At 37.3% G+C, this 24,360-nt stretch overlaps 1 protein-coding gene across 4 annotated transcripts in view; it reads right to left on the bottom strand.

Moving 5' to 3' along the window:
• Window positions 1-22,843, bottom strand: part of RAP1GDS1 (Rap1 GTPase-GDP dissociation stimulator 1) — a 79,253-nt gene extending 56,410 nt beyond the window's left edge. For 2 of the 4 annotated variants that reach the window (XM_039322843.1, XM_039322844.1), the window contains exon 1: window positions 20,826-22,838. In XM_039322843.1, the coding sequence (XP_039178777.1) occupies window positions 20,826-20,829 (4 nt within the window). In that variant the 5' untranslated portion in view covers window positions 20,830-22,838. Of the gene's footprint in view, window positions 1-20,825 lie in introns of all 4 variants that reach the window. The other 2 variants (XM_039322845.1, XM_039322846.1) reach the window with 2 other exon arrangements.
• Between the last annotated feature and the right edge of the window lie 1,517 nt (window positions 22,844-24,360).

The following is a 24,360-nucleotide window of genomic DNA, read 5'->3' as shown; positions in this document are numbered from 1 at the left end:
GGGGGGATACTAGTCCTCATGCCCAATACTTATTTGGCAAACAATGTCCACAATTTAATAGTAATAAACAGATAAATTTTGTTGTCTAAAACCTCTCTCTTAATTCTTGCTAGATCTGAGTGACATAAATTATCATATACTATTACAGCTATATACTATAGACACACACTATTCAACTGCTGAGTGACATAAATTATCATACCTTTATTTTTAAAAAGATTTTAATCCAGACAGAGGACATGTATGAAAACTTAGGTTGGTTAACTTATATAAATTTTTTAAGATGAACGAGGAACCTCATTATTATTTATAGTCTTTTACATTCCATTCTCTGACATAAGCTTTTACAGAACTTCACTTTCAAACAATGATAACATCCCACTTGGATGGAAGATATAAAAGATGAACAACTACACATTATTTATGCATTTGTAATAACTCACATGTGGAAGATGTGGATTACTTATTACACTGAAAACTTTATCAGGAATCTAAAGCTAAATTTATTACGCCCTTGTTAACCCAACTGAATCAGTCTAACTTAGAAGAAAAAAACCTACTATTTTCTATTGTCAGATGTAGATGAACATGTAACAAAGCAAATAAGAAAAAATGTGTTGTAAATATTAGAGATATATTGGACTAATATGGATTGCTATAATTTTATATGAATTTTGCTAAAACCTATGGCTGCAAATAAATGTTTCAATGAATACTTGGATTAATGATTGCCAATTTCAGCTCACTATAATCCAGATCTCCAGAAGGTATTAATCTAAGAACCCACAATCACAGAACTTGCAATAAATAATAAAGTGAGCTTCTTAGACACTTGGAGTTAAAGCTGTTTAGAGCAGTGTTTCTCAACCTTGACAATTTTAAGGCATGTGGACTTCAACTCCCAGAATTCCACAGCCAGCAATGGTTGTGGAATTCTGGGAGTTGAAGTCCACATGCCTTAAAATTGTCAAGGTTGAGAAACACTGGTTTAGAGTATGGTAACTGAAGTACCATAAAAGCACTTGCAATAAAAATCAGTTTCGTAGTAAAAAAAATTACAAAAATCACAGAAATCAAAATCATGTGAAATGTACATTTGTGCATTATCAATCTTGGTTGATTTAGAAAGATAAAAAGAGCAGTACTTAGATGAAACATCACTTGATTTTTATTTACACACACACACACACACACCTCTCCCCCTGCCCCAGGCTAAGGTATTGAGTTCAGCTTCAGTGTGACTTTTCTATTTATGTTATAGACACTAGCTGCAAGACAACAGAAGTATAGTGCATGCTCAGAAAATTACCTTCCTCTCAACTGTACGGTAAAAAGTTATAATTTTTCATTGAGTGCTATGAAAATATAGAGCCCTATCTGAAATTCAGAATTATCATTCAGCAAAAATTAATTCCTGTGGGAATTAAGTACACACCCAAATCTTTTTGCTAACATCAACAAAATCCAATGTGCTTCTGACTGATTGGATTTTGATTGGTTGCTATCCCAGGCGTTTTATTCAATACCAGGAACAAAACAGCAAGCAGGATGTCCTACAAAGATAGAAGGGGGGGGGGGGAGGGAAAGAAAGCTATCTCAAAAAGAGTCTTGGCTTGGCATGAAGTTAGCTCTGCAGCTGTTGGCTCAAGGTTCATAGCTAAAAAAGCGCAACAAAGGCCTCGACTAGGTTTTCATATTTTTATTCACCAAGGTGACAGTGTTATATCCTCTCTTCCACTTTCTGGCAAGCATGCTAAGTTCCAACCTTGAAAATTTGGACAAGGAATGTTTTCAGATTTGTACTTCAGTATCAAGGTGTTCAGACCATCTGCAGCGTAAAACCAGCAACCAAGCAATTATTGATAAGTATAAAATATAAGATAGATTCTTCATTTTTTTCTTAGTTTGTACTTTCAATTTTTTAAAAAAATCTTTTTAAATATTAAATATTGTTTTGTTAAAAATTAGTAAAGTTTAGATTTAAAAAAAAAACACCAAGCAGAAATCTCTTGCTCTATTAACTCTTGTTTTGAGAGCTGACAGTTGTAGAGATCTTCATTCTGCTAATTTTTCACATGCTGCATAAGCTATATTCTATCAAAACAAATCCTTTTTGTCCCTATGGCCTGCTTTGAGGAGCACTGATATACACATTATACATATCCATTCATGCCCTTAAATCAGGGATCTTCAAACTTGGCCCTTTTATGACTTTTGGACTTTAATTCCCAGAATTCCTCAGTCAGTGTGCCTGGCTGAGGAATTCTGGGAGTTGAAGTCCACAAGTCATAAAAGGGCCAAGTTTGAAGACTCCTGCCTTAAATTAATGCATAGAAGAGGTATACAATATACATAGGAATCAAACAATTACATATCAGTTTAAAACTGGTAACAATGGCGAGACTTTCCCCTAAGACCAGGAAGACATTATATACTACACGGCTGAAAATCCAGCAAGGATATTCAATGTCTACCTGAATATCATTCTAAGAAGGTGTCATTGAGATATCTCAATGGCTTTTAAATTGACTAATTTTCCTCTCTATCATAGATTTCCCATGAAAATGTTAAAAGTTCTGCATAATCTGGATCTAATCTAGCCAAAATATTGCTTTCTCCCTTAACATTTAAAGGGCATGAATGTCTTTGTGAGAAGTCCTTGTGTGATCTTTCTACTATCAGAGACACATTTAGTGGGAATCTGGGCAAGAGTTTTCTTAGTTGTTTCCAGATTATGACATCCTTCCCCAAAGCAGTTTAAAGTATATTTATTTGCTATTTTTCTGCCAGCAGCAATACAATTCTTATCCAGAGAAGTATTTTTGCATTTCAGATAGTCTAGCAATATTTAATGAGCCATTTATTGGGAAAATCAACAGATATATTCAACTCCATTTTTAAACAAAAATGTATGACACATTTAATGATGAAGGAACAGAGCGAAGAAGTATTGCAGATACATTTTGTCTGGATTCCAAATGGAAATGGTTAATCAATTTAACAATATATTTCTTACAGCACTGAATAAGAGCTGAAGATTGCAGAAGGCAACGAATTTTACTTTTAAATGTATATTTTGTTCTACCAAATGTACACAAGGATTATATATGATAATTAAATTTTCAAGCCAGAGTGACTTTGTGTTCCACTCAAATGAGAAAATGTAAATGGTCTTTAAATCTCCAATATTAATCATACATTATTTTATTGAAACCCAGTTAAAATCAATTTAAAGGAGACATTAGTTTCTATTATTGCTATATTTCTGCATATTTCCAATGACATTTTAGTCCACATTTATCGCTGAATAAATCATCTTTTTCCAATAATTAAGAATTTTTTTTAAAACCAGACTGGCTGATAAAAGTTGGGAACCTATTATTATAATTTCAAACCCAATCAGGAGAAAACAAAGCAAGCAATAGAGATCAGCCAGGGCAACAAAATAGTTTTAGGAATGTTCTGGCATTGCTAAAGTTTGATTTCTTTTTATTGTCACAAAAATAGTGCAATTTAAAGATATAGGCCAACATCCCATTGCTGGCAATGGCAAAACTGTCCCGATGCATTGCGCAACGTCACGTGAGTTTGACATGTCGGATGCAGACAAATCTTATTGCATTCTTTGACCAGGTGACAAAAATAGTGGACCAGAGGAATGCTGTGGATATAATTTACTTGGACTTCAGTAAGGCATTTGATAAAATAGACCACAACCTACTACTTGATAAGATAGAAAAATGTGGATTAGACAGCATCACCACCAGATGGATTCGTAGATGGCTGACCGGCTGTACTCAGCGTGTGGTCCTCAATAGAACTGCATCTACATGGAGAGAAGTGTGTGGTGGGGTGCCCAGGGCTTTGTTCTGGGCCCAATGCTCTTCAACATCTTCATCAATGATTTGGATGAGGGGATAGATGGGGAACTCATCAAATTTGCAGATGACACCAATCTGACAGGAATAGCTAACACTACAGAAGATAGGCTTAAGATACAGAAGGATCTTGACAGACTTGAAGATTGGGTGCTATCTAACAAAATGAAATTCAATGATGAAAAAAGGAGGTTCTACATTTAGGCAAGAAAAACCAAATGCACAGGCATAGTACAGGTGGTACCTTGCTCAACAGTAGGAGCTGTGAGAGGGATCTTGCAGTTCTAGTGGACAATCACTTAAATGGGAGCCAGCAGTGTGCTGCAGCTGCCAAAAAAGCCAACACAGTGCTAGGTTGCATTAACAGAGGGATAGAATCAAGATCATGTGAAGTGTTAATACCACTTTACAATGCCTTGGTAAGGCCACACTTGGAATACTGCATCCAGTTTTGGTCACCACGATGTAAAAAAGTTGTTGAGACTCTAAAAAGAGTACAGAGAAGACCAACAAAGATTATTAGGGGACTGAAGGCTAAAACATATAAGGAACGGTTGCTAGAATTGGGTATGTCTAGTTTAATGAAGGATGAGGAGTGACATGATAGCAGTGTTCCAATATCTCAGGGGTTGCCACAAGGAAGAGGGAGTCAAGCTATTGTCCAAAGAACCTGAAGGCAGGACAAGAAGCAACGGATAGCTGTGAAACTAACCAAAGAGAGAAGCAACCTAGAACTAAGGAGAAATTTCCTGACAGTTAAAACAATTAATCAGTGGAACAACCTGCCTCCAGAAGCTGTGAATGTTCCAACACTGGAAGTTTTTAAGAAGAGACTGGACAGCCATTTGTCCAAAATGGTATAGCATTTCCTGCCTGAGTAGGGGTTGGACTAGATGACCTCCAAGGTCCCTTCCAACTACTACTGCTATTATTATTACTATTACTATCATTATTATTATTTGTTAAGAAATTCCAAAGGCTATTTTTAATACCCAAATAAGTTTAAGCATGGACATAATCATATTCTATTTCTTCTATCAATATATATTTGATCATGTGTATTTAATTTTCCCTCCTTACTTTCTGGCCAAAAACTACTGTACTATTTCCGCTGTGAATGTGGCTGTTATCACCCACCTGACAGGTGCTAAATACAGCAGTCAACATGGAATTAATAATTTGTGCATGTGTTGAACAGATGCATAAAAACAAATTTCAAGAAAGGCAAAGTTTGGCTTACGGATTCAAAATAAAAATCAAGCCCAGGTTTTTAAAAAGAAAACACAACAGACATGTTGTCTACAGAAATATGATGCCAAGATAGGAAATGATTTTTCCCCACTACCATTTTAGAGACTCATTAGCCTATGGGCAAAAGGACGGCTACCTCCACTTAGGATGCTATGGGAGTGAAGCCTGCTCAAGTTTTGGACTTGCCTGCTCTCTTCTTTCTTCTAATACTACCCATACAGAGAGACTCCTACTTATTGCTATTAACTATATTTTGGTTAATTTTAGACTTAAGAACCAAGTGAATTCATATAGCGCTCAGCTATTAATGTAGGTTGAAATGCAACCATTATCTAAGATTTGAAATTTGATGTAGCTAAAGACTATATAAACTACAAAGAAAAAAATGTTTTTTATCTACCCAAACATTTGAAAGGATTCAACAATTCAAGCGAGAAAATTCTTTCCTACTTAGCCTGCAACCGTTCCCAAGGAAGACAAAACTGTTCTGAAAATTGTATTATTCTGTGTCTTTTTAAAAACGTGCTGTCAGAAAATACTATAAATATTACCTTGCTCCTTACATTTTATTCCTTCACATCTGTATATAGTAATTTATACAATTTGTTTTGAAATGTGAAGCATAAGCAGTTTGAATTTAGTCCATTTTTAAGTGTAGAGTTTCAGCATTCTTTTGACCAAATTTTTTAGCAATAGTTCTCCACCATACGTTCTCTAAGGGTTCTGAAAGAATGAAGGTGTTGTTTCATTAAATGCTAAAACTCTATTTTGTAAATCTAACACAATCAAATTTTCAACTGGTCCCTATTTAAAATGCTGTTAAAAAACTAAAAAAGCTGCTGTGTCTGCAAATAAGATTGGAATTTATGCTGTCAGTCTTAATAAACTACAGTAATTTCATTTTTTATTAAGATTCCATCTGAAGTGTTATACAATACAGTATAATCTACTGTTTCTTTTTTTCATTTTTTTTCATTTTTCCAATTTATAAAATAAAAAACATTTTTCTTTTTTTTTAACAGTACTGTGTCATGTATCTCTTACAGTTATTTACATTTATTGCTATACATTTTTATTTCTCTGTTCTAATCAATTATATCACTTATCCCAAGGAAGAAACAGAATTTTATGAGGTATGGGATAATCTACTGTTTCTTATTCAATGTTGTTGGCTTTAATTATGAAAGTACCATATATTAAAAGTTTTTTAGTTTTTTTCTCAAGTTTTTTCAGTGTATACAACTATGTAGTCATTGTTTTAACATTTTGCTAAGCAGTTACATACTGACATTTTAAAAAGAACAAATAATGGTAAGCATTCAAATAGGCCAGTGTTTTTTATTTGTCCAGTATCTATTAAAATAATCCTGGAGAAGACCTATCCATGTGGTTCCTACAAGATGATACTGATGGCACCTAATTAATCCATTTAAATACTATTGCCTAGATTATTTATGCCATCCAGCATCACTTGTTGTGAGATGGAGATTTATCTATATAAATGAGACAAATAAATTTAGCTATTTTCCCCCTTCTTTTTTCTAGTTTTCCATCTTCTAATACCCACATTCATGCTTGTGCTTTGTTCAATGATGCTGCTGTGCATCAGCAGTCCTCTGCAGCTAGATAGTCATTATCCAGTATCCTTTGATACTGCTTTCCAATCTATAAAAGCCCCCCTTCTGATTGCTATGTATATATAATGTACTGTGCACCATCTTCCCAAAGACTGTAAAAATAAAAATAAGCCACTATCCTGCGATTGATATCCCTCTTCTAGCTTTCAGTATAATTCAATATCCCCCGAGGGACTGCCTTTTTCCACCCGTCCGACTCAATCTAGCAGATTGGGCATGTTACAGCTCCCAGCAGCGAAGGAGTGTTGACTGGTAGAGACTAGAAGATGGCCTTTTTCCGCAGTAGCCCTTGCCTTATGGTATATTCTCCCCTTGGATATTAGAACGGCCCCAACCCTGTTTTAGAGCTTCATAAAGCTCTAAAAACTCTGGCTGTGTTCCCGAATCTGGGGTGCTGAATTTGCTAAGGGCCCTGTTTCCTAGCTGGTCAAGTATCTCAACTGCTGTGCATATTTATTTTGGACAAACATTTTTCTTTAGTTTTTTATCATTTAAAATGTTTTATTGTATTTTTTCTAGCACATTTTTTTTAATTATAAGCTGCCCCGAGTCATTGATTGAGATGGGCAGCTATAATTGAATAAATAAATAGCTCTTATATAAATGGACAATGAAACTCAGGCATCACTAATGCATACTACCTTAAGCTATGGCATAAAACAATAGATTTTTCTGGCATTGCTAAAGTTTTATTTGCTTTTGTTTTCCCCAAAAAATAGGACAATTCAAACCTGGTAATGAAGTATCTGCAGGAAGAAAAGCAAGCTCAGAGGAGTGCATAATCTGATTTTTTTTTGACAAACTAATCAGCATTTGACAAAACTTCTCATGAAATTGTGATAATGATGACATAATGAGGGGTAGACGATACTGCAATTAGAGCTAATTGAACCATTTTATCTAAGTGTACATCTACAACTTTGTACCAAGCAGAAAGTGGTAATGACTTCTGTATTGCAAGACTCCACCCTAGGTTCTGCACTATTTGGACTATTTATGAATGGCCTGGATATGGAACTGGAAATCTTTGAATGATTTGGATAAGGGGTTAGGTTACTAGATAAAATGGATTCAACAGCAATGTATTGAAACTGCAGTCATACTACTTATCTCCAGTGTATTGAAATTTGATTCCTTTCTGAAAAATCTTACTAAGAGAACTGCATAGACTACTTATCCAGGCAGCCTATGAAAATCAGACACAAACAAAAGAAGAAGAAAAAAGAGAAATATTGTATATTCCGCTGTATAAGGCGACCCGGCATATAAGATGATCCCCGTCTTTGGCGCCGAGTCGCATGCCTAGAAAGTCGTCTTATACACTGGAAACTACCGTTATTTCCGGTGTATAAGACGACCCCCGATTTTAACGCTTGCGAAAATCGTCTTATACACCGGAAAGTACGGTATTTTACAACACTTTTTCATATGTTTGCTAATCTTCTAATCAAACATTTGGAATTTGGACTTCCGGTTTGCCATCGCGGCTGCCACAGATGCTGTAAGGCGAGCTCCGTCTTCCGTGTTTGGTTTCGCTCCACTGGGGGACCCTGGAAAGGGTTGAAAGTCGCCCTGTAGGGGCGACAAACAAGGAGGGAACGCCCACTTGATCGCGGGAGGGTGGCAGCCCTTTCACTCAATCCGGGCAGCCCACCAAACTGGCAGAGGAAAGACCGGCCATAGTAATATGGCCCATAACTAGGCTGCAGACAGCCAAAGTCAAACTTACCACCAAGCACTTCAAAAGCAACGTGGATGAAACTGGATGAGATCCGATCTTCTCTCTACCCTAAGTACTTTCTTTTCCTGTAAAAGCTGCCTGAAGTATCTTTCCCCCTGCAAGGAGAGAGGGAAGGGAATCTCTATCCCATCCTCTAAGAAGAGTGGCGACTGACTACCCAGGGAAATTAAAGCACTAAAAGAACAACTTTAATCTAATTGAATTTATATGTTCCTGAAATTTGGGGACCAAATATTTTCCTATTTTTATTGGAGACTTTTGCTTTTATCTACAAAAAAGAAATAAAATTGGAAAAAGAATTATACAAATTTTGGACTTAAAAAAATTTAAATGGCATCGTTGACATCTTGTGGCGAAGTTTGGTATTATAACTTGTTATTCCCTAAAAGAGACTTGGCTCGAAGCCTAGACCTTAGATAAGACTCTTCTGACCTTGACACCACCTATGAGAAACTCAGCTGTAAGAGAATAGCTGGGTAGCATAACTGGCCTATTTGAACTATGAATGTAAACCTTTACTGACTTTCAGAGTTATATATGGGGAATTGCCTTCCTATCTCTTTATTTGAGGAATATTGATTACTATATGAGATGATGAAATACCTTGGACTATAAAATCTTTCTTGACAAACTATTTCTACTATAAAGACTATTTATAAACACATGAAAGAGATGAAGACCAGGAAAAGATCCTTTCCATGTTGAAAACAATACATGAAACCATTTTTTCAGCTTGTGATAAAATAAGACCTAACATAAAAGATCAAGATGCCAGCTTAGATACACAAACCCAAACTTTGACTACAACCAAAGAACTAACAATGCAGAAGATAACAGAAGAAGTGGAACAATCAAATATTAAGAAAGAGGACTCAACTGACCAACAAATATAGTTAATGGAAAATCTAGAAAAGGAAGTGACAACACTGAAAATGGAAAAAAAACTTTCTATATAAATCAGAAGAAACTTGAGAAAGAAGAACAGATTGAATGGAAGATAAACATATCAGGACAATCATGGGGAATTAGACAACTTAATGAATACAAATGGGCTAGTCCTTCCCAAAAAATGGTTATTAAATGGTCTCCTTTATTTATTTTATTTATGAGACTTATATACCGCTTTAAGTGCAAGCACTCTCTAAGCGGTGTATAACATATATAATAATAGAGGGAGATCTATTCGACAATCTAAAAGCACTGATATGGAAGCCTAGGTGGCAAAGGAAGAAAGCCAGAATAAGGCTGCAGAAAATTAGTGTTTTGATTTATTAGAGGGGATTTCATATTATTAATTGGAGGGTTAAAGGGAGAAGTTGAGATAAGGGGAATTCTGGACATTAGATTTAAAATATATGGAAATTAGTTCAAAATAAGGATTTTATCTGTTTAATATTTAAAAATTAGACCTAAGAAAAAAAGTACTATGAATATATTTGATTTATTGATTAATCCAGGTAATATAATGGTTTTGATTTATTAAAGGGGATAATAATGATGATGATGATGATAAAGTTGGAAGGGACCTTGGAGGTCATCTAGTCCAATCCCCTGCCCAGGCAGGAAACGCTATACCATTTTGGACAAATGGCTGTACAGTTTCTTCTTAAAAACTTCCAGTGTTGGCGCATTCATTGCTTCTGAAGGCAGGTTGTTCCACTGGTTAATTGTTCTAACTGTCAGGAAGTTTCTCCTTAGTTCTAAGTTGCTTCTCTCTTTGGTTAGTTTTCACCCGTTGCTCCTTGTCCTGCCTTCAGGTTCTTTGGAAAATAGCTTGACTCCCTCTTCTTTGTGGCAGCCCCTGAGATATTAGAACACTGCTATCATGTCCCACCTCGTCTTTCTCTTCATTAAACTAGACATACCCAATTCCAGGAACCATTCCTTATATGTTTTAGCCTCCAGTCCCCTAATCATCTTCGTTGCTCTTCTCTGTACTCTTTCTAGAGTCTCAACATCTTTTTTACATCGTGGTGACCAAAACTGGATGCAGTATTCAAAGTGTGGCCTTACCAAGGCATTGTAAAGTGGTATTAATACTTTATGTGATCTTGATTCTATCCCTCTGTTAATGCAGCCTAGGGCTGTCTTGGCTTTTTTGGCAGCTGCAGCACACTGCTGGCTCATATTTAAATGATTGTCCATTAGGACTCCGAGATCCCTCTCACAGTTACTATTGAGCAATGTACCCCCTATACCAGGGGTAGGCAACCTTGGCTCTTTTATGACTTGTGGACTTCAACTCCCAGAATTCCTGAGCCAGCATGGCTGGCTCAGGAATTCTGGGAGTTGAAGTCCACGAGTCATAAAAGAGCCAAGGTTGCCTACCCCTGCCCTATACTATACCTGTACCTGTACATTTGGTTTTTCTTGCCTAAATGTAGAACCTTACTTTTTTCACCACTGCATTTTATTTTGTTAGATAGCGCCCAGTGTTCAAGTCTATCCATCCAAATCTGTCCAGATTGTATTATTGTATAGATGATTTAATATGGTGGGAAATAGGTAACTTTTAGGAAATAGAACAAGATTATATTCAAATATATAAAATGTGTATTTTGGATATTAGATTCAGTTATGAATTAAGATAAGGGAAATCTTGGTTACCTAAAGCCTGAAAATTATAAATATTAAAGGTTAAATTAGAATATTGATGGAAAACTAAAAAATGGAAAAAAATTAATAACAGGATATGGATTGTTTATGAAGATTGAATGTAAAAAACAATTAAGATACGTATAAGCTAAAATTTATTGATAAATGTAATAATGATGTTTTTACTGAGTTGATATAATAAGAACTGTATTAGCTTAAATAAGAGACAGTAAATGTTAAGGGAAAAGAGAGGAAATATTTGATGTTGTAACTTGAGATTTATACTAAAGGTTTTGTTATCAAACTACTGATTAACCCAGTCACCACGTTGCTTTTTAAATATGTAAATGTAAAATTGGAAAATTAATAAAATATTATTTAAAAAAAAACCATTTGAATTTGGAAAGAAAATAAAGATCCAGCAGAATATCTACACAGATTCAAAGTCATTTTCCCATTTTCCCTTCATATTTAATCTCACATATTTTGCAACCTCTACCCAGTTGCCCATATGACCTTGATTCTTTTAAGTTTTTTATAAATATACATGAAACTTGCAGCTAAAGAGAGATTAACAAAGACATATTCTCAATCATTTTGTAATGATCTAAAAATTATTTGATCACATTGTATAACATTGGGAGGCCACTGGGAGAATTTATCTTTTATGGAGGTTATGGTGTCACATGGCAGTGATATATTTGCTACAAAGAAAATTATTGAAACAATGGGAGGTTCCATAGAGGATTGATGTTAACACCTGGAGTGGGTTACCCCTTAAGTATTGTTAATTCTTATAGTACCCTAAGGGTTTGTCAAACTGAAATCATCAGCTATGATAGAAATAAACTGCTGCCATGTCACACTGCTATCTCTATGGAAAATTGACTTGTTGATCTTAAGAACATAAGCAGTGACCTGATGGATTGAATGTGGACCATCTAACTCACAATAATTCTATTCCCACAATGGCCAACCAACTGTATCAGGAAGCCCACCACTTACCCCCAGATGGCCTTCAGAGGCAGTCACGCTGCCATCAAAGCTAATAGCCACTGATCCCTATGATTGTCAATAATGTTCATCTCTATAGTGCAGCTGATCCCAACGGCCTTTGCTTGAAGGATAGTTGGTTACAATTATGAGAGAAAACATATTTATTAAAAAGAAATCTGTTTTACTGGTGTCTTTTCCAAATCTCTCATCTTTCTAAATTTTCCAATGTTATTTCTGTATTAATCTGTCTTTACTGTACTCAAACAGCTTATTAAAAGGACAACGTGAACTCCGAGGTTATTTTTGTTTCAAAATGAAGAGAGTATATTTTCTTCTTACAATGCCCCTACTAATTTTAGTCTAATACATTTCATTAATTTTCCCTTTTTTCATTTTCTAGAATAGCAGACTACTTACATCAATTTAAACTTCCTCCTCCCCTTCCTCCCTTATTTATGCTCAGAATACATTTAGGATTAATAATACTAAAGTGTAAGACATTCTAACTCTAGGATCAAGCTTCTGTAGGATTTCTCATATTAGTCATGGTGTGTTTGAGATCAGAAAGCAGATAGGTAGATATGCAAGCACAGAGAATCCACACTAACATCTTTCTAAAACATTTTCTCATTTGTTTTTTTAAATTCATCATACAAAAATGACTGAGCAGATAACTCTGGGGTAAAGTTACAGAACAGTCCTACAATGAAAGTGCATCTTTATTTACTCATCTTATAGAATTTCTCAAAAGGAAGACGTTGGTTGCAAAAATTATCTTCCATAATTTTCCAATGAGGTTGGAACAATTTGTTTTGAGCTCTTTGTGTATTTACAACTTTCAAAGTTTTAGATCAATTCATAACCACTATTTATTGTTGGAAATTTGAGGATTATTTTTCCAGGATATAGGGGGAAAGTATCACTAGTATATAAATAGTATCCACAATATTTTTATTCATTATTCATATTTGTGTTCCATTTTTAGAAAAAAGTTTATTTCATATTTATTAGCTTGTGTCTGATCGCTATCTCAGTTATCAGAGAGTATGTTGATAATTATATGTTTGAGCAGTGTTCACTTTCTTACAAAATAAATCTGATATAAATTTTTAAAAAGTACCTTAAAATGATTTTTATCCTCCTGGCTTGGAGGTTGTAGTCCTAATTATTTTGCATTGCTCAATGATAACAGACAGCTCTACAATTTATCATTTTTAAAAAATAATCTGTGAAAGGGATTTGATACTTCATTAAAATTGAACCTAGTTAGTTAGTTTGTTGCAAGGTATTGCAGTGTTGATGTAATACTGACCTGCAATTTCAAAGTCTTTTGCATCTAAAAAACTATTTATCAAAAATTAATTTTGTGATGCAATACAAATAACAGAACTAACAAGAATGAATTCTGATTGCAGGTTATAAATGTAAAGAAAATTAGTTTAAATAATAATAATAAACAACAACTTGTGATTAAACAGAAACATAAACTATCAAAAAGATTTTCCCTCTCTGTTATTTGCAGAAAAAAATATCCCATTAAAATAATATAAAGCAAGGCAAAGAATGAAAAAAGAGAAAGCCTTAAAACTGCAGCATACAGAATATGCTTCTAAAATATGCTTCAAGTGTTTTATCCATATAGTATTATTCTATGCTTTAAAAAACAGTTCCAGCTTTCTCCTAAGCTTTGTTAAAAGGAAAATTAATTTTATAAGCTTTGTTAGAGTTAAAATTAATTTCAAAGTGATTTTAACAGCCCCCATAAACTAAAAGATCATCTCTGCATAATTTTCCATGCTTTGACAAATATGTCTCCTGAAAGCAATTATTGTTCCTGAACTATGTTCATTGCCATTGATCTATTTGCAAAATACAGCTTTTGTATTATAATTCAATGCAATGTTTATACAAATCTGAAAAAACAGATTTTTTTTTGCAGGCCAAAAATCTTATCTGGTATCCTTTATTTCAGTTCTCTGAAACAATTTAATATTAATGTCTATAAAGATTACTTCAGAAAAAATGACAGTAAAGCTAATAGAACTGTAGAGCACCCACAGACTGCTAAGTAAATATATTAATATCACACATCTTTTTATTAGGACAATATGAATTTTTATAAGCTCCATATGAAACAAAACTATGTACTTGACCCCCTTAGGTGCAGAACATTCAAACCATTTAATCATGAAACTGACTTAGCGATTTAGTGCTCACAGAAGCAAATGTTTGGTGCTTCGACATGATTTACCAAGTGGGCAGAGAGTCACAAGGAACACTTAGTTCTGGAGGTTTGGGGGAGAGAATCAGCCTTAGTATATTGCTGAGGCTTTCCAACAAGTGCAGAAAATAAATCCTGTAAAAAACGAATAGGAAGATTTAACCGGAAAAATGTTGCATAGAAGCTTCAAGCTAGATTTTCTACGTTCATTACAATTTATTGTGATTTTTTAAAAGTAGTTGTTATAAATGCCCTTTTGTCTTCTGCAAATCAGACTATAGTGTGGTATGTTCCCTGCTGACAGAAAACAAGGACAACTGCAAAGATTCCTAGCTTTGATTCTTGGGAGATTTCCTCAGAAACAGCAGGAGTGCCTGTAGAATCACATACGGCCAACAGTGCAGTGGCCTTTTCTAACCTTTTTAGTTCCCTCCTTGCTCATCCTCATCTTTTTCTCTCCTTTGCAAGCAACAGTGTCACAGCAAAACAATGCTGTGAAACAAGGCATCCAACGCATTAAGCAGCAATGCAGTATCTATGAAGCTGGCAAAAGGTAGCAGTATAATGACTCTAACCTTGCAATTATATTAGGAGGCAGCCCCAGCATGAAAAATCAACCAAGGTTCGCAATGTCATCGACAACTTTTATCCAGCAATTCTTCTTATCACTACACAGAGATCACCTGGCCCAAACCTTCAGGGGTTTCTTGGCTTCCTTTGCTTAATCACTTGTCTCACATTTTCTCTCCCTTTGCCATCTCTGCCATCCAACTCTTGTTTTAATTCTTGTTTCCTTGAAAACAATCTGCTTCCCAATTCTTGAGACTCCATATTCTATATGCAGAAAATTAATTCATCCTGTTCATTAGGCCCCTGTTCCCATGATATTTCCCCCTTGCCCCTCTTTTGTCATTGGTATGTTGTCTCCTTTTATCCTAGTATCTGAATGTTTTGACTTTTGAAATTTTTTTCTGGTAACTTCTTATGAACAGTCAAACAGGCTGAAAGTATTCCAGATGACCATTTTTTTTATCAAAAGAGTATAGATAATGACAAGGGAGAGTTTTTAGGCAAAGGAAGGACAAGTAAACTCTGACTAAGCAAGCTTTTTGACTTGAATCAATGTCCATGTGAATGTCCATTATGGCTGTTTGTAATTGTAATTTGTTATTTAATGTGTCTGAATGCAGCCAGCTTATGCAACAAATCATAATTAAACAAACTATGGTTCAGCATACATGACCCCAATCTAAGTTAAAACAAAAAGGTTATAACTTGTGTGTGTGTGTGTGTGTGTGTGTGTGTGTGTATTACTAGTCTCTATAGAGTATAGACAAACTAAAGCACAGTTAAAACAGCATCACATATTGATAAAAAAAGGAAATACTAGAAACAGGTACATTAAAGTAAGAGAGAGAGAAAAGGGGTTATTTTAAAAAGAGAGAAACTTCTTAGAATGTAGACACAGGAACCAACATCATAAATTATCCACAACGTGCAGAGCAGTTACAAGATTAATGCAAACAATAGCTCCTTTTCCTAAAAAGCTTGTAGTCTAATATTACAATACTGCAGTACCCATAGAAATATTTTAGCAATAGTGATAGAAATACTTGGAGTTGGCTGTAAGACTGCAGTCAAAATCTGTACCTTTCTACATGATTCATTGTAATTAAAGGCATCATCTTTATATCTAAAATTAGATTAATATATTAAAAGAGATTCATATAATAAAACAAAGTGTACAGCTAAATGCCAAAAGTTAAATACCTACAAATGTATTAAATAAACTGTGTATATATTAATGTATTAAGTAAGCTGTGTGCACTAATATAGAAAGATAAGACTATAGTGCAACAAATATGAGATAATTCTGATTCAACAGCCGGCCATCAGAACTTTAAGTCCTATGCTCCATTGAAAATAAACCCTTCAGGAACTTTTATTATATGAGTGATTTACACCACAAATTAAAGGTAAAAGAATCATGTTTTTGTTCTTGCTCTGCAAAATGTAGGCAAAAGCAGCAGATAGATTCATTCAATTCCAGCCAAAACTTCTAAGTGGATCAAAGAAATTAAAATAGCTTTTGTGTTTTTCTCTAAACATCCTTTAAGTGACCTAGCTGGATACTTTATTAGTACCATTTTTTTTTACCTTCACAAAGGATTCAAGATTATGATGCCTTGAGCAGGTAAGATTTTCAGGTTGAAACAAGATATAGAAATAACCAGAGCATTCTGGGGATATTTCATTTCTTCTTGGAAACTGACTCATCTGTACTTTCACAACCCACCTCACAGTATAAATTAAAATCCCCAGGAGCCTTCAAATTGAGTCTGAAACAGTAACACTGCAAGAAACTACAAGTATTGAAACAATAGATACTATGAAATTACTAATAACATTTAGGAACAGGATTTAATCTGGAACATTAAAAATCTTTAGACTTTGGGAAAAAACATTCCATAAATTGAAAATATCTGACACTGTGCTGGATAGTGTTTGTGCCACAAAAAGATTGAACTATAAATTAGCCAACCATGCTAATATGTTGTGCATCTACAACTCCTGAGTGTTATCTTATTGTTCAGTATGTACAACCCCAGAAATATGGACCTAGTTGGAACTGAATGGTATAAAAATATAGATTATTAAAATAAACAGAACTGAGTAAACATGTAAACACAGCATCAGGCCCTCTATCCATTTGCCCCTTAATGCAGCACAATCATGCCATAACAACATTCTTCCTTGTTCGTTTGATGTTGGTTTCATCTGATTCCCATCTCATAACCGAGCCGAGGTGGTGCAGCAGTTAGAGTGCAGTACTGCAGGCCACTTTAGCTGACTGTGTTCAGCAGGTCAGTGGTTCAAATCTCACCGGCTCAAGGTTGACTCAGCCTTCCATCCTTCCGGGGTAGGTAAAATGAGGACCCAGATTGTTGGGGGCAATGTAATATATATACATTGTATATATATTACAATGTATATATACATTGTAATATATATACATATATATATGTAGGTCTTTGGTTGTTCGGGTTTTCTCCCGCGTAAAATTGGAAGTGTCTTGGCGACGTTTCGACGAAGTCCCATTCGTCATCTTCAGGCTGGTGTTTTCAGCTTCGTGCTTTGAGCAGCAGTCATTGCTGCTCAAAGCACGAAGCTGAAAACACCAGCCTGAAGATGACGAATGGGACTTCGTCGAAACGTCGCCAAGACACTTCCAATTTTACGCGGGAGAAAACCCGAACAACCAAAGACCTACATACAAATACCCGCGAAAACCTCAGAAAACACACACACACACACACACACACACACACATATATATATATATATACACACACACACACATACACATTGCTTACTGGTGTACACCGCTTAGAGAGTGCTTGCACTTAAAGCGGTATATAAGTCTCATAAATAAATAAATAAATAAGTCAGGCAAACTTAAGTCATCATAAGCTGTATCTATGTAACTGCAGTATATTTTCCTTCTTCGTCTAACAAATCAATTTCCTTCTTCATCTACAAATCAATTTCAAGGTGTTTAAAATCTGTAACATTTTACCACCAATTACCCTCAAGGAAAATCTGGTGACCACTAGGATGGGATTGTATTTTGGGATTGTGGAGAGACGGAAACTAGCCCCTTCCCTTTAGTCACTACCGTGTTTCCTGAAAATAAGACCTGGTCTTATTTTTATTTTTAGCCTCCATGTCTTATTTTTTTGGGGGGGTGTCTTTTCCACTCACCTTGCAACAGCAGCACCAACAGCCCCGCCCAGCCGGCCCACTTCTTCTGCGGCCGAAGGAGCAGCTTCATTCTGCAGCTGAGAATGGAGCTCCGGCCTGCATTTCGCAGTCAGAGGCCTTTCTGGAAGGCCTGTGCAGCCAAGAACCAAGCTACGGATTGAATCCATAGCAAGGCAAGTGTCAATCAATCGGGGACCTGGCTGCAATGGTAAGCTCCATCTCCTACCTCAGCTTGATTTTTAGGCATGTGCCTTGCCCCAAAACTAAGGCTTATTTTGGGGGTAGGGCTTATATTAGGCCCATCCCCAAAAATCAAGCTAGGGCTTATTTTCGAAGTAGATCTTACTTTCAGAGAAACATGGCAGTCAGCTTCTAACTACACTGTTGCTCTCCTAGCCGTTACCATCTCCTTCATGACATCACTTTCTTGAATTCTTTTCATGACATCACTTTCCTTCTTCAGTTGGTGGACATCAGCTTCTCTGCAGGCTTCCAATAGTGGCAGATTGCCACTATTTCAATTAAACTTTGTATTTGCCACTTCTTTTCACTTCCTAGCCCTTCCGAGAGGCAGTTGTCCAGCTACTTACTAGTCATGATGAAATATACCTCCTTTCTCTCGAGGGTTACTTTAGGGTTGGCATTTCTTTTATATATGGAGATACACAAATGGGAAGACCAGACCAGCACAGAGAAGCCAAAGAGTCCTAAAATCTCACCCATCCTATATTTGCAATTTAGCACTCTGAATGGTGATGTTTTGTTAGGTATGAGAAAAAGTAAAGGAGAAAACAAGTCATTTTGTCTAATTATGAGTGTCGCACATACATACAATATCCTTCAGCAGATATTTGGTACAGAGGTAACAGAGGCAGGACACAAATTAGCAATGGGGATAGCCAAGGCTGATAGTCTCCCGGTCATTCCAGATGATTTGTGGAGTTCGAAAGAAGCTATATAATATTTTATGCTGCAAAGTGAGGCAATGCAAAAAAACCAATAACATTTTCACAATCTGCAAGGAACTGATTTCCCTCTGTGAACGTTCTAGAACTCCTGGTGTGAAATTTAAGAATCACCTCTAGTACATCTGTTAAAGCCACTAGTGAGACTGCTCCGATTTGTTTACCACACTAACCCTCAACTATCAACAGCTTCTGAAAAAAGAGGCAAGAACAGGTTTGGCATATAGTACTCAACTTGGAGGAAAAAAAATACAGCAATGACTAATTAATGAAATGAACAGGTCACATTTCTTTTTTAAAAAATACTAAGTCCTGGTATTTCAATGTAGATTATTTTGGTGGCACTGTTTGCTTAAAATGAGAGATTATAATATTGTATTAATCATCTTCTTTTTCACATATATACAACACAAAACATTTCCTGAAAGGACAACTTATGGTTTACAGGTAAAGGGGCAGATAATAAGTCCCAAAATAAGCAAATGGCATGGAGCTATTATATGTATTTCTTTCTGTTACCTCTGTACCAAATATTTGAATAATTCCAACTATATTGAAATTTAAGGTGACTTTATATTCCATAACCAGATGGATTCCCTTCCAGGCATTGATTCAGACTAGGCCTCCTTACAGTAATAGTTTGATCCAGGTGGGTGCATCATGTGCTCACTGGTAAAACAGTCCAAGGAACTTCAGCAGAATTGACATTTTGGGCGAGTGTGGCCTGGAAATGTTGAGTTAGTAAGTTGTATCCCCAACCAGTGCAGCTTTTTCCTTAGGACATTTAGTAAAGTTTAATTAACTGTTTTACTAAATGACAATGCAGTCATTTCTTTCTGTCCATAACAGACTGTCCTGTCTGAAGTAACCCATTCCTCAACTTTAATAAGAAAATCTAATGATGTATACAAGAGCCCTGTAAAGACAACTGCATGGCAAGCTACTTTACTTAGTAAAACATACAGTGAAAACAAATGCCCACAGTGCTTAGGAAACACAGACTTATACCTACAGCCAAACTGAGTTTACTTCAATGAAAATTATGTCCAGCTCAGATAAACCAAGCATGAAATAACTGGGAACTTGACAACTAATTTTGGAAAATGCTAATGATAATTCATTAGAAAACTGGGATGCCTTGTTTACAGTTAACCTCTCTGCCTTTAAATGCTGCTGGTGGGACAGAGACCTGAACTCAAGACAACACCTTTCCCATTCAAAGGTCCTTCTTTCCGTCTTGGAAAGACCTTCGCAGCTGCCACCTCAGCCATCCCCGGGTTTACTAAGGTCACTCATGATACCTGCAGCCTCCTGTCCCCGCTACGGACATCCTGGCCGAGCAGCCTCACGAGAAAAGCAGACACTTCCCTGAGAAAAAGCACATCGCTTTTTCCGGCTCCCCCGCGGAATCCGAAAGCGAAGGGATGTGCGGATGAGGAAGTTATAAGTAAGTCGGCTTCCTTCTCCCGTTGCTCGGACATAAGAGCGAGAAGGAGAGAGGCAACCAAGACCATGGGAGGGGGGGGGGGGGATTCATGGAAGATTAAAAAAAAAAAAAGGAAAGAGAGGGAGAGCGGGAGAGCGAGGGGGCGATGGGGGAGAACACCCCGACTTGCTACAACGCCGCTGTCCTATTCCGCTCCTAACACGGGTTTGTTAAAGGGCTGCCGGCTGTCCCTCTAGCCGCGCAAGCGAGGACCTTGCTCGAGGGATGCTTCAGCGGACCTTGACGGGGCCCTGGAGAAACGCAACTGACCTGCCGGGCTCGGGACGACTTACCCATGTTTCAGCCACAGGAAAAGGAAAGAAGGCGAGAAGGCTTTTTTCCCCTCCCGGCGGCGGCTTCTGCTGCTCGTGGTCTGCTTCGCTCTCCGCCTCTCCCGCGCCAGGGAGAAACAGGCGGGGCCCGGCGGGGCTAGTGCAGCTGCTTGCGGCCAAGAGGCGCAGGGCAGGGCAGAGGCGGAGACGCGGGAGGAGGGGAGCAGGCAGGGGCAGCCCGAGCGCGCCGTGCCTTTCCTGCCGCGCCTGGTTGCGTGTGGCTCTCTGGGTGCGCCTGGGTGCACGCGCGCCGCCGCCGCCGCCGGGAGGCGAAGGGTTGCCCGCGCCCGCGCTGTGGCTCTCAGCAGCAAAAGGAGGCGGAGAAAGAGGGGAATTTTCCGGGGTGGTTGCGCGAGGCAGGAGAGCCGGCGCGTGCGCCGCCCGGGCTCAGGCCGGTCCACCCTGACGGCGCCTTTGCCTAAAGGGGAACGAGGCGAAGAGGCTTCTGCGGCCAGAGAAACGGAGGCGCGTCCGTTGAATCTGGAACTCCGGCGTTTGGGTACACGCGGGCAAGGCCTGCCATGAGAAGCGCAAACCTGGCAACACCCAAAGGAGGAGGGGGAAACGAGCACTCCAGCTGGAGAGGCAGCGGCGGCGGCGGCGTTGGCGTTCAAGGCGGGAGCGGAGACCGAGTGCGCGAGCAGCACGTCGGGAGGCAGCGAGATTTTCCGTATTTGCCCAGCCGCCACACCTGACTTTGGCCTGCCTGAGTGGTCGTGACGTCCGGGGTGGGGTTGAATGTTAGGATACGTTGATATTACTAGAATGCAACGGGATTCTTTAAAAGAAAATTGCTTGATGATTTTCATCTTTTTTTTAAAAAAAAGTATTAAAATAACTATTCTCTCTTTACTCGCAGAACCCACGGTAGGATGCAGTGGGTGAAACAATCCAAAAAACAGGAGGACCCCCATATAGCAAACTATGGGTGTGGAGGGAACATTTTGCCATTGTGACCTCAAAGCTTGGATGAAAAACTAGATTATAAATTGGTATTTTACACAGCAAAGGAACCCCAGCCAGAATGTCTCTCTTTTCATTGCACATTGAATTATGCCAGTATCTGTAACCACCTGGCTTCACATACATGCATGAAACCAAAGAAAGCAAACTACTTTGTGGCTGAAGGTATAATATGCCCCAGGTGGTAACATTCTGCTCCTAAGGCACAATCAGTTTCTAATTCAGTGGGAGCATACAGGATGGGCATTTTGAATTGTTTAAGTCTCTATCACTGGGACAGTGATGCTTTCCATACTGAAGCATGATACATGCAACATGCATTCGTACCCATTATATTATTGCTTATTATATTATGCAATATCCAGATGTTTTCCTCTTTTTATCCTTCCGTTTTGTTTCCAGACATACTACTGCAAATTAACTATGGATATATGGTGTGCATATAATTGAATCTAATATCAGAGAAGAACTAAATAAGTGATAGTAGTATGTATATACGTATATAATTATTATGCTACTTCTTTTCCGGGTAGATAGCATTATGCAAGGTGCAGAAAAGAAACAGCCAAAGAATCTCAAGACATTTTTTATGTTAGCTAAATCAGTGTTCATTATACCTCTCTGTCAGTCAATGGCAATGAGAATCTGCCAGTGTCTCAATACAGTGCTCCACAAATTGCTCGATGCAAGCAACAGTACCTGGATTACTCCTAAAACTGACATTATGTACTGAGAAAAGAGAATATCTGTACCCCAGGGATGAACTGTGGAGTCCTTGGTGTTCTCTTGCAGATACTTCATTGCTACTAGGTAACATAACACCAATTATTATTTATTAAATTTATTTGCAGCCCATCTTGTTTCAAAGCAGCTCTTGGCATCTTACAGTATAAAAACATTAAAATCATCAGAAATAAATATTCCTATCAATAAAATGACAGTACAATCAAAATAAAATCATAGGCACATGTTGGGACAGGAGAGAGACAGATTGAGGAGGTGAGGTTGGGTCTTAATTATCAGCTACCTCCAGTGTGATTACTCCCTCATTGGGGTCCCAAACCATCTGGCAGATGGTTTGGGACCCCAAGGCTCTTAGGTCAGAAGAGTGGGAGCCAATCTCACCTTGGGACAAGATATTTCAAGGGCAGGAGCAACGATGATGTTACCTAGTTGGGTAATGAAATGTCTGCAGGAAAACGACCAAGCTCCAAGGACCTCAAAGCTATGTGTAATTTTACAAAGGGCAAAATTCCATGAGTTCAATTCCCAGTAGAGGCTGTGAACCGCACAGAGTAATAGCTGGCTCTCTTCATCGAATGAATCAAAAAGAGAATGAAAGCAGTCATGTAGTGCTTCTTCCTGTGGTTAATATAGGTGATCTGAAAGTAGAAGACATCAATCCATTGTCACAATCAGGTCATCGGCATCTTGAGATTGATACCCACCTTTGTGGGAAAATATGTGTGTGGACCTAGTAAATTAGCCTGCTCTAAGCACTTTTGAGCTTCGAGAAGTTGCCTAGGAGGTGGTTATCTGGAAAATCTATTTATTGATTGGATTTAATTTGACTTTTTAAGGTGCTTCAAATCCAACCACCACCACCCCTTTCCATATGGCTGAAACATGTCTTTATATTTTCTATACATTTTCTAATTATAAGAAAAGAACTTTGCTGTAAATTGCTATTTAATAACAGCACTGACTGATCTACTTCACTGGGCATTCTTTTGTTATTTTTATTACAATTGAATTACATGGCAACCAACTCTTGAAAAAGATAGGAAACAATAAGAAAGGAAAAAGGTAATTTGCAACCAGAAAAACCACATTCTGGGTATCTTAAAATGTAACAAACAGGCTACTTTATTCAAGACCTGGAAGAATAGCCAATTTATTTTAAAGACTTCCAAGACATCATTAGGCTGGAAGCCATATATCTGACTGGATTAATGGCTCTGTGTTTTCTAGGGAATTTAACAAAATATGTCCAGTGAACAGATCTAACACAGCTGAGCTTTTCTGAAGCAGAGGTTCTTGCAAACCATCAAACATTGCTTAGAATGCACACTGTACCTGTAGCTCATGTTTTGTATATAAAAGAACTCAACTTCACTATCTGCTACCTCCTGTTAAAAATCCAACCTCTGGAGAAGCATTTCCCTAGAACTGGCAAATGTCAGTTTTTGAACTTTATTGTAATCTTCCTCAGTGAAACTGCTAGTATTCTGCAGGCCTGAGACCCAAAGGGAAGGAAGGAAGGAAGGAAGGAAGGAAGGAAGGAAGGAAGGAAGGAAGGAAGGAAGGAAGGAAGGAAGGATGAATGCAGAAGACCTGTTGCTCAGATCCACTTTCATCTGACTTGGTATACAACAACTTTACATATAAACATTTGATATACATACATTTAATCTATGTGCTGTTTCCCTTCATAAATGCAGAATTTAAGCTTGCAAAGGCATAAAAAGATCTTTCTAAACTTAACCTCCACTGCTGCAGTAGATATATTAAATTCAGTTAGAATATGAAATTC

This window comes from Crotalus tigris, unplaced genomic scaffold, assembly GCF_016545835.1.
Source record: "Crotalus tigris isolate CLP2741 ecotype Arizona unplaced genomic scaffold, ASM1654583v1 scf7180000024151.2778019, whole genome shotgun sequence".
In the NCBI taxonomy this organism is placed as follows: domain Eukaryota; kingdom Metazoa; phylum Chordata; class Lepidosauria; order Squamata; family Viperidae; genus Crotalus; species Crotalus tigris.
This window is presented reverse-complemented; position numbering and strand designations above follow the sequence as displayed.